This window comes from Rhinopithecus roxellana, chromosome 10 (genome assembly GCF_007565055.1).
Source record: "Rhinopithecus roxellana isolate Shanxi Qingling chromosome 10, ASM756505v1, whole genome shotgun sequence".
Taxonomy (NCBI): domain Eukaryota; kingdom Metazoa; phylum Chordata; class Mammalia; order Primates; family Cercopithecidae; genus Rhinopithecus; species Rhinopithecus roxellana.
Window position 1 is genome coordinate 55,109,285 of NC_044558.1, and position 10,517 is coordinate 55,119,801.

Consider the following 10,517-nt stretch of genomic DNA (forward strand, 5'->3'; position numbering starts at 1 on the left):
TCCATAGTTTAGTTTACACTACGGTTCACTCTTGGCATTGTACATTCTTTGCCTTTGGACAAATGTGTAAGCAAGGAGAGAGGGATGAACAAGCAAAACACAGAGGATTTTTAGGGCACTGAAACCACTATTTTAATGGTGGATATACGTCATTAGACATTTGTCCTGTGTTCAGTTCTGTTCACTTGTAGTATCTCTAGTTTAGCAATGCCTGACATGCAGTAAGATAAACCAATTACCCATCTGACCTCAGTCTGGCCCTGAAAACTAGTGTACCAGACATTTTTCCTGGCTTCCTGAATTCAAAATAAACACTTGCAGTGCTGTTTTTGCAGTACACATTAAGTGTCCTAGCCCCAAACAAATCTTAGCAGTGAGGACTGTTTCTACTTAGAAAATTACATCACCCAACTCCAGCAGATAACTTACTATGTCATCAAAGATTCTAGGATTTGTGTCTTCTGCAAGTCAAGACATTGCTCGGTTTGGGAAGGCAGAGCATGGCACTGTGGAGGAACAGTTCCAATACTACAACTGACATTCTCCCCATCTCCATCAAATAAGAGCAGCATACAAAGCACATCATTATGAGCAAATCCAAATTTATTTTAATGTCATGTCATTTTCAATGTGTTTAAAAACCTCATAAGTTAGTGGGAGCCCTAGTTTCCAGCATGCCAGAGGTACTGAAATTTGTCACCTTTCTCTACAAACCCCCAGCAATCCAATCCAAGTCCATAGCTTCAGAAAGCCAGGAGTTGTATCTTCAGTCAGTCTACTCCTCTGGTTCTTGGTTTTTCTTTCAAGGGAGGGAGATCACAATATTTCAAACAGGGACAAAACCAGTTGAGCTTCCAGCTCAGGTTTGTGTAAGATGGAGTGAGGAAAGACCCCACTGACTCCAGAGAAAAGGGTAAGGTTCAGATGGATTATTTCTTTACAGCTTTGTGAAAATGGAAGAAAAAAGATTTACAAATGAGGATCCATTTCATAGATGAGAATCTCTTCATAAATGAAGGCTCCAGCTCCTAAAATGGGAGGGGCCTGACTGGACACCCTGAATCAGATGAGGAATCGGCCACACTGAATAAAAACAATCTGAAAAATAATCCTCCTAATTTTGAAGCCAGATAAAATACTTGGGGAGAATGGAAAAAAAGAGGAAAAAGCCCCAAACAGATGGAAAAATGCTGACATCAGAGTGGTATAAAAAAATTCGGCTGAGTTTTCAGTGGTGATGGCTAATTTAGCCCTGTTCTGTAGTAGGGCACAAACCTTGACCAAGCATAGTAGTAGAAAAGGCTAGAAAGAGGGGCTTGAAGACGATGAATTTTGACTCCTGATTTTATTATTCAATTTCTTTTTTTCATTTAAAGTAGTCTTCCGTGGTTGGGAAGCCTCGCCTCCCAAGACCAGAGTCAGTTGGAGCTGGTTGTTGTTGGAAGGGAGTGGGTTGGGGAACGGGGGTGGGGGCAGGGAGACCCCCGCTCTGCTGGCGGTCCTAGGTGGAGAAGAAGAACTGCACTTCACAGAGTCTGGGGTGTGTTGGGAAGGGGATGAGGCAGGAGCAGCAAGCTGGGGAGATGGGACCCACCTCAGTCCCCAGCTTCATTTTCTTCTAATGTTTCCCCACTGGTGGCATTCTCTGCAGTCTTGGAGGCCTATATGCAAGAAAAGGAGAGGGAGAAGACGTGTCAGTTTCTAACTATTTGCGGGTAGTGTCTGGGACCAGAGATAAAAGTGTTTTTTTTTTTTTTTTTTTTTTCTGAGACAGTCTCACTGTGTCGTCCAGGCTGGAGTGCAGTGGTACAACATGGCCCGCTGTAGCCTCAACTTCCCTGGGCTCAGGTGATCCTTCCACCTCAGCCTCCCAGGTAGCTGGGACTATAGGCACATGCCACCATGTTGCCCAGGCTGATCTTGAACTCCTGGGCTCAAGTGATCCTCCTGCCTAGGCTTCCCAAACTGTTGGGATTATATGTGTGAACCACCACACCCAGCCATAAAGTTATCTCAATCCTCTGGGTCACAGCTAAAATAAAGATATACAGGTCTCTGACTTATAATGGTCAACCTGTGATTTTTGAACTTCACGATGGTGTGAAAGCAATATGGATATTTCAATACATGATAATTTGTTCAATAAATGTTTTGAGCACACTGAAGGTAGGCCAGGCTAAGCTATGAGGTTCATGGTAGGTTAAGGTATATCAAATCCATTTTGAGTCAGGCATGGTGGTGGCTACTCAGCAGGTTAAGGCCGGACGATCACTTGAACCCAGGAGGAGCATGAGGCTACAGTGAGCTACGATCATGCCACTACATGTCAGCCTGGGTGACAGAGTGAGATCATCTTTTTTGAGACGGAGTTTCACTCTTGTTGTCCAGCAGAAATGGTGCGAACTCGGCTCACTGCAACCTCTGCCTCCCAGGTTCAGGTTCAAACAATTCTCCTGCCTCAGCCTCCCGAGTAGCTGGGATTATAAGCATGTGCCACCATGCCCAGCTAATTTTGTATTTTTAGTAGATACGGGGTTTCTCTATGTTGGTCAGGCTGATCTCAAACTCCCGACCTCAGGTGATCCGTCCGCCTTGGCCTCCCAAAGTGCTGGGATTATAGGCGTGAGCTACTGTGCCTGGCCAAAACAAGGCTGGGCATGGTGGCTCATGCCTGTAATCTCAACAGTTTGGGAGGCTGAGGTGGGAGGACTGTTCAAGGCCAGGAGTTTGAGACCCTGTCTCTTAAAAATATATATATATATATTTTAAAATCCATTTTGACTTACAGTATTTTCAATTTATGATGGGTTTACTGGGACAAAGTCCTATCATATTAAGTTGAGGAGCATCTGTACAAACATCCGTATCCCACTACAACCTAACACCGTGGGAGAAAGAGGGATCAGGTTCACCCTAACAGAGAAGGATGATCGTAATAACACACCTTCTTTTTTTTCTTTTTCTGGGTTTTTCGACTTGCAGAACTCTGGAGGAGGGCCTGGAAAACAGGAAGAAGGAAAAAAATTTTGAGGAATGTAGAGGAAATTGAAAACAAAGGGTTACTTTCAGTACTGTAGCTCTCTTCAGGATTTTGCTGGCATTTAGCCCTCACTTCCAGGCAGGTACCATGTACGTATTCACCACCTTCTATTCCACACTAACCTTTAGCTCTGCATCCTGGACCTCCATCTCAGACTTGTAGAGGTCAGGTTCAAAGGGACCACTGGTTATCCGCATGGGGCCATTGGGCATGAGCAGAACTGTAAATTTAAACTGGGCAACAAATTCACCTATGGCAAAAATGAAGATGTGTTTCGATAAAAAGTTCCTCTGTCATACTTAGCTCTTCTGAATTTATAGGAAGGATATCATATAATCAGGGAATCCAAAGTGAAGCTCTTTTTAGAACTCACCCTCCTTCTCATAGAGAACATTAAATGGTTGCAGCAGTTCATGTTTGGCGCACTCCACCACACCCATCCGAGCCTTCTTCTCATCTTCAAATGCTCTGGCAGGGAAGATGACATTCAGAGGTATCCTTAACTCCCCATCAAGTCTTACCATTTTGCTCATATTTTAAAATAGCTCCTACCCTCAGGCAGAAATCATGCTTAGGATTGCTCTTTTACGTTACCTTCAGTGAGAAGGAGATGGGGAGAGAGAGGGAGGGAGTGAGCACGTGCACGCTACAAGTCTAGGCAGGAAGGGAGAGGAAAAAGTGTTCCTGGGTGTATGGTCTGTGAGTCAGACTGGTTCCACGTACTATCATTGCTAAGTGTAGTACCTTAAAGTAAACGGCATGGCATCAAAACGCCTTTCCACTTCACTGAAGAAGGCACGTGAAGTTTTCATTTTCAGTCCATACTGTTTAGAGGGGTCTCGTTTGTAAATAGTGGTTCTCTGTCCTGCATCCTTGGCCTGAAAGAGTAATTTAAGTAACATTTGGTCTGGTGAACACTGTCAGTCACCCCTCTTTGCCAACTCTGGTACTCTCCTCACCTTGCCCTCTCCTGAGCTGACGAGAACATCCACAGCATATACTTCATGTACCTCAAATTCAGCTTTTTCATGGTCCTTCCTAAAAGGAATAGAGAGAAAGGGAACTTTTTTTTTTTTTGACACAGAGTCTCATTCTGTCACCCAGCCTGGAGTGCAGTGGCGCAATCACAGCTCACTGCAACCTCCGCCTCCCAGGTTCAAGCAACTCTCCTGCCTCAGCCTCCCAAGTAGCTGAGACGACAGGAACACACCAGCACGCCTGGCTCATTTTTGTATTTTTTAGTAGAGACAGGGTTTCGCCATATTGGTCAGGGTGGTTCCGAACTCGTGACCTCAGGTGATCCACCCGCCTCAGCCTCCCAAAGTGCTGGGATTACAGGCGTGAGCCACCACACCCAGCCTAGAGAAAGGAAATATTAAGAGCAACAGGTCACTCCTGAAAGCATGGAGTAAAGGGTAGACAAGATTCAGTTGGGAGTATAGAAAAAAACCTGATGACTAGTCTGGTGTGATAGAAGGTGATGAATAGGGTTGGCACCTACTTCTGCTGGTCTGTGGGATTCTGGATAATGGTTTTTTCTCCATCAATGACATGCTGCTTCAACTGGTGTGACAGCATACCTGTAGACAGGACACAACCCATGGAACGAGCTATCCAGTATCCCAAAGGGTTTCCGAATCTACCTACTTCAGTAGTTTGAAGGGGTAGGCAGTGAGAAAACTACCTGGTTATGGAAACACAGGGCTCTGAGATTTCTGGCTTAGACTGGGTTATAGCCAGATAGATCTTCAAGGGGGCAATTCTGCAAAGCCACTCATTCTTTTCTTTTTTTTCTGAGATGGAGTTTCGCTCTTATTGCCCAGACTGGAGTGCAATGGCACGATCTCAGCTCACTGCAACCTCCGCCTCCCGGGTTCAAGTCTCGCCACAACCTCCCAAGTAGCTGGGATTACAGGCGCACGCCACCACGCCCAGCTGATTTTTGTATTTTTAGTAGAGACGGGGTTTCACCATGTTGGCCAGGCTGGTCTCAAACTCCTGACTTCAGGTGATCCGTCTGCCTTGGCCTCCAAAGTGCTGGGATTACAGGAGTGAGCCACCGCGCCCGGCAAAGCCACTCATTCTTAGACCCTCAACCCTGTTATCTGTTCTCACCTTCTATTGGTGTGCAGTTAAATGAGTGGGCAACTTTGTTCCAGGCTTCTGTCACTTGTGTGTTCTAGAAGTACAACATCAAACGAAAGGTGAGATATCAGGAGCTAATAAGTTCTCTACAATGAGAATAAGAAGCATAAAAGAACTGAGCGTTCTTTTTTCTTTTTTTTGAGATGGAGTCTAACTTTGTTGCCAGGCTGGAGTGCAGTGGCGTGATCTCGGCTCACTGCAACCTCTGCCTCCTGGGTTCAAGCTATTCTCCTGCCTCAGCCTCCTGAGTAGCTGGGATTACAGACATGCGCCACCACGCCCAGCTAATTTTTGTATTTTTAGTGGAGCCAGGGTTTCACCATGTTGGCCAGGATGGTCTCGATCTCCTGACCTCGTGATCCGCCCACCTCAGCCTCCCAAAGTGCTGGGATTACAGGCATGAGTCACCGAACCTGGCAGAACTGAGCCTTCTAATATCCTGTCAAGTCCCAATGATACTTATTCACTGGTTTTTCGTTTCATAGTTTGATTATCCCTACAATCTAAAAATACTTTATACAGATGCTCCCCAACTTGCAATGGGGTTATATCTCAAAAAAACTCATCATAAGTTGAAAATATCACTAAGTCAAAAATGCATTTAATACACCTAACCTACCTAACATCATAGCCTAGCCTATGTTAAATGTGCTCAGAGCACTTAAAAAACATTATCCTACAGTTGGGCAGAATTATCTAACATATGTGTATTTTATAATAGTGTTGAATATCTCATGTAATTTACTAAATACTACATGGAAAATGAAAACCAGAATGGCTGTATGGGTACTCAAAGCATAGCTTCTACTGAATGTGGCATCAAGCCAAGGACCAGGTGTATTTGCATATCATTTTACCCCGTGCTTTCACAAAGATGGTCTACTTCAATAAATTTTGCAAGTGAACAGGGCAGATGTATATCCCAATCTAGAAGACAAGGAAACTGAGTCTCAGGTTAAATGATTTGCCCCAGGTTAAATGACTAAGTGAAAGAACTTGGTCACAAACCTGGGTTTTCTTTTTTCTTTTTGCAGAGACGGGTCTCGCTGTTTCCCAAGCTGGTCTCAAACTCCTGGGTTCAAACAATCCTCCCACCTTGGCCCCCCAAAGTGCTGGGATTATAGGTATGTGCCACCACATGCCTATAATGTTAAGTTTAGTGTTTATCCTTTTTTACATGGCATTCTAATCTGTTTTGTGGGGACAGCAAATGCTTATTTTTCCTTTTTCTTTTGTGAAACAGGGTTTCATTGTTGCCCAGGCTGGAGTGCAGTTGCATGATCATAGCTCACCACAGCCTCAATCTCTCAGGCTCAGGTGATTCTCCCACCTCAGCCTCCCTGGCAGCTGGGAATACAGGCACACATTACCATGCCCAGCTAATTTTTGTATTTTTTGTAGAAATGGGGTTTCACCATGTTCCCCAGGCTGGTCTTGAACTCCCGGCCTCAAGCTATCCTCCTACCTTGGCCCCCAAAAGTGATGGGATTACAGACGTGAGCCACTGTGCCCAGCCAAATATAACTAATTTTAAAAAGCTGTTTTATAAGGGGTCTATAGGGGAGGTTGGTAGTTTCATATAGAGTAGCAACAGGTGCCTAATGCATCTTTGGTTCAACCAAGCTTTGGAACTGGATAAAATAGCTTACCTGATTTCCAGGTTTGACCAGGCGTAGGGCAGCTTCAGCACAAAGGTGAGCTGCCTTAATAACATCTGCTTTCCTCCCTGTTACTTGGGTCCCCTGTAGATAAGGACATGCAATCAGTATCTTCCTGGAAAGTCTGTTAACTCAGCTGGCTATCTGGCTAATATCTGTGAACCCATATGTGAAGGCCAGCCAATGAACAGGAGGGTAAAAACAGCAACAGCAACAACAACAACAACAACAACAAAAACAACAAAAAGCCTTTCTCCTTTTGCTTCTCTAGACACTCTCTCGACCTGCGTGGTGATTGGGGGTGGGAATAAGAAGGAAATAGCGGGTACATTCCCTCCACCCGCAGGGCTGAACAGAGATCAAAAGCAGGCCACCTACCTGAGCTACACCAACCACAAAAGTATGTGCTACATTAGCGATGAAGCCATCCACATGGACCCCAAGGTCACTGAAAGGCAAGATCAGAGTGTACTGCATTAGGAACTGGCATTTTGTAAATGCTTTAAAAAAAGAAAAATGCTTTAAAACGGTTTAACCTTACATTTTTACCAAGTCACCTTCCTTGAGAATATAATCCTGGTCGCTCTTCAAAGGGGAGAAGTGACATACACAGTTATTTACCGAAATGCTGGTGGGAAAAGCAATACCTGTAAAGAAAAAACCATCAGCCTACTGCCTTGCTGTCTCCCAGAAGCCCTAGTGCCCTTCAGAAAAGTGGAAGGATTTTTTCAGGGTCTTGCTTAAGTTTCATCAGTTTGTATTAGGTAGGAAACTGCTTGTATCCCACTTGCCATTCCAGATTTCCAAATATCTCAGACAGAGCCAGGGTGGGGACTGCATCATTACAGTGAAAAAAAATAAAAACATATAGGACCAAATAAGGGTCAAACAGGAAATTAGTGAGGGATTTTTTTTTTTTTTTTTTACCTTTCTTCATTTCCTTTTCTTTCTTGAAGATTTTCCCTGTTTCTTCCATAATCATGGCATCACCTTTCTCACACAGGCTCAGTACCGACACACCCGAGCTAGATGCTTCCACCAAGGACCGAAGTACCCCTGAGGATAGAATCCCATCATGTCAACCTTGTGTGTATTCATTGTCTAGTTACCTCCCAAGGAATACCTGGAAGTTGAACTTAAGAGTTTTTAATACTCCCTAGTGCCATTGCCCTGAGGCTGAAAAGTCAACATTCACTTCTCTTCCTTACATTATGTGACAACTGGGTATATACAATCCATCTCCCTAGGCAAGGCCTCGGACTTTCCAAAGATGCTACCTTTGGTGTGACAGGACAGAGTTATGAACTTCAGAGGGTTCTTGCCATGGTATCCCCACATACATGGAAAGACTAGATGAAATTTATAGGCATCAGGGACAAGAATGTAGACAGAATTGCTGACTCGAAGCTGAAGCACTGTTAAATGTTACCGCCTTCCTTTCTCAGACACTCTAATTAGGTGTTAGGAATCTCAATCTATGTAGACTTAATTCCTCATAAACAAGTGTATACGCCAAGGGGACTTAATCTAAGGTCCCTGGGTTTCATTTCAGGGGATCATGGCTTATCTCAAAGAAATATGAGGCCAAAGTTATCAACTGTAAGAAAGGGATTTTCTGATTCAAACCCCTAGTATCTCAAATACTAAAAGGCACCAAAAATCAGGGTACTATACTAAATGTCCACTGTGATATAATGCACAGGTTTGAGTTTTGAAATCTCAGTTTTGGTGATTCTTTGAAAGCCAGTAAAACTCAGATTTTCACCCACAGGATGGGAGGCATCCTAAATACCTCTTCCCCACCATCTCTGCTGTTAAAACCATTTAAAAACACAATGACAAGCAGTTTTTATCTCCCTAACTGGGTTTTAAATAAAATGGAAAGGCTAACTGGAAAGAGAGAAAAGAGAAAGTGACATTGCCTAGAGTGGCAGGCAACTGCTGAGATCCTCAGAGCACAGCTGGAATAAGTTTGACTTATGAAAATCCTAAAATCAGTCCTCCCTTTTCCAGTAATGTTCGCAAGCTTGCCTAGTTGGGATAAGACGGAGACCCCAAAATATTTGAGTTGTCAAGTCACTTTGAACAACAAATGTGAATGCTAACTAAGGCTATCTGCACAGATTGAAAAGGTAGTAGTAATGAGTAACTTCAAGAAAAGCCATATATAGCTCCAAAACTTGTGTTAGAAGCTCCAGGAGTGCTCTCCAACGGTCCCCTTAGCTGGCCCAAGGGTAGAAGGGGGCCCCCACCAGGGTAAGAGCTGAAGAAGGAAAGGCTCCAGTAAAGCACGTGGTGGGGAAGCTGGTGTCAGGGACAGTAGTGGAGGAAGAAGGGGGCCAGCCATCCGCAAGGGGACCCAGCAACACTTGCCGGCTGGGCTCCTGACGCCCCGGAGACGCGACAAAAACAGAGGGGCGCTTCTGTCGCCAATAGCTGGGCGCTTCCTTTTCGAGGTGGCCTCGCCGTTGCCAGAATCAGAGGAAGCAGAAATCGGGAATGAAGGATAGGAACAAGAGAAAACACGTCTTGCCTCCTAACAAACGGCCTCGGGTCGGAGCCTGCCAGGTTACCCTCTCTGCGCTCATCCCGGTCGCCAACCCGCACCTCCATAGACTTCAGCCTGGGCCTGGCCGCTCAGGTCCCAGGCGCGACACCGGGTCTTCCCACCACGCCGCCCCCAGCGTAGCTCAGTAGCTCAGTAGCTCAGTTCGCATGACCCCTCCGCTCCAGCCCCTTCGGGGCCAGCCTGGCACCTTTCCCTGTCAGCCTTGATTCCCCGACCCCCGAGGCCGCACTCACTGTTGGCGATGTCGCCCCCCATCTTATACTTGGTCACGACCAGGTCCTCGGCGATAGTTTGCTCCTGCTGCTCGTCCTCGCCCGACATCTTCCTACTACCACCACTGCAGCCTCGTTTCCCCTGAGCCGCCGCCGCCTCTATCTCCCTTCCCAGCCACAGGCTGTGGTCAGAGTCCCCTCGATCCTCGAGGAGAGGGCGAGCGAAAGCGCGAGCAAGCAAGGGAGCGGGCAGGCAGGCGAGAGCGAGAAGCTGTGAGCGCGCGGGCTGAGGCGCAGGGCACGCTGGGAAAACTAGTCCTCTCCACCGCCAGCCTTTAGCCGCCCTCGAGGGCTTTCGAACTACAACTCCCAGCCTGCCTCTCGCGCTCCTAAGCCAGGCCCTGGGGCCTTGCCCTCCAAGGGCCTCGCACGCCGGAATCGCCGGGCACACTGGGAAGGGTCAGGCTCCGGCGGGAAGGCGGAGCCGTTGGGGAACTTGAGGGGAAGCGTGGTCTCTCCCGGAAAAACCTCTTCCACCGGGAACGCGGAGCGAAAGCCAGTAACAGAGGGGCGGGCTGAGGGAAGAGGGGCGGAGCTACGGCGGGGAAATAGGTTTAGAGTCGAACGAGCAGGGGTGGAGTAGAGTGGAGCCGCGGCGGGTGGGCAGTGTCGGCACCTAGGGCGGGGAGGCTGGGTGCGCCCTTCCTTGGGTACTTGGGTCGGCTGGCGAAACCCGTCCAGCCGGTCCAGTCGTCCTCCGAAGCTGGGAGAACAGGGAGGGGCAGACAGGTGGAAGAAGACCAAGGGTGCTGGGAACAGGGGCCAACTGCGCAGCCGGACACCGGAGGGATCATCCATTTAAAGGCCTCGCAATCTAGAGGCCGGACTCCTAA

The 10,517-nt window shown here is 46.8% G+C and overlaps 1 protein-coding gene across 1 annotated transcript; it reads right to left on the bottom strand.

The window, feature by feature from the left end:
- Positions 1-585: 585 nt before the first annotated feature.
- PA2G4 (proliferation-associated 2G4) lies at positions 586-10,147 on the bottom strand. Its single transcript, XM_010377815.2, has 14 exons — positions 9,646-10,147; positions 7,771-7,899; positions 7,385-7,490; positions 7,222-7,291; positions 6,835-6,927; positions 5,156-5,219; positions 4,542-4,620; positions 4,000-4,078; positions 3,785-3,918; positions 3,414-3,508; positions 3,163-3,290; positions 2,945-2,998; positions 1,595-1,661; positions 586-1,501 (listed from the first exon to the last, which is right to left on the bottom strand). The coding sequence occupies exons 1-13, from the start codon at positions 9,731-9,733 to the stop codon at positions 1,596-1,598; spliced, it is 1,185 nt and encodes a 394-aa protein (XP_010376117.1). The 5' UTR covers positions 9,734-10,147; the 3' UTR covers positions 586-1,501; position 1,595.
- Between the last annotated feature and the right edge of the window lie 370 nt (positions 10,148-10,517).

Excerpts from the sequence above, each read along its gene's own strand:
- PA2G4 (XM_010377815.2), bottom strand. The coding sequence starts at position 9,733 with ATGTCGGGCGAGGACGAGCAGCAGGAGCAAACTATCGCCGAGGACCTG. Across the intron at positions 6,928-7,221 it reads TTGTGGTTGGTGTAGCTCAG|GGGACCCAAGTAACAGGGAG; the intron begins GTAGGTGGCCTG and ends CCTTATCTACAG. Across the intron at positions 3,291-3,413 it reads TGTTCTCTATGAGAAGGAGG|GTGAATTTGTTGCCCAGTTT; the intron begins GTGAGTTCTAAA and ends TTTTTGCCATAG.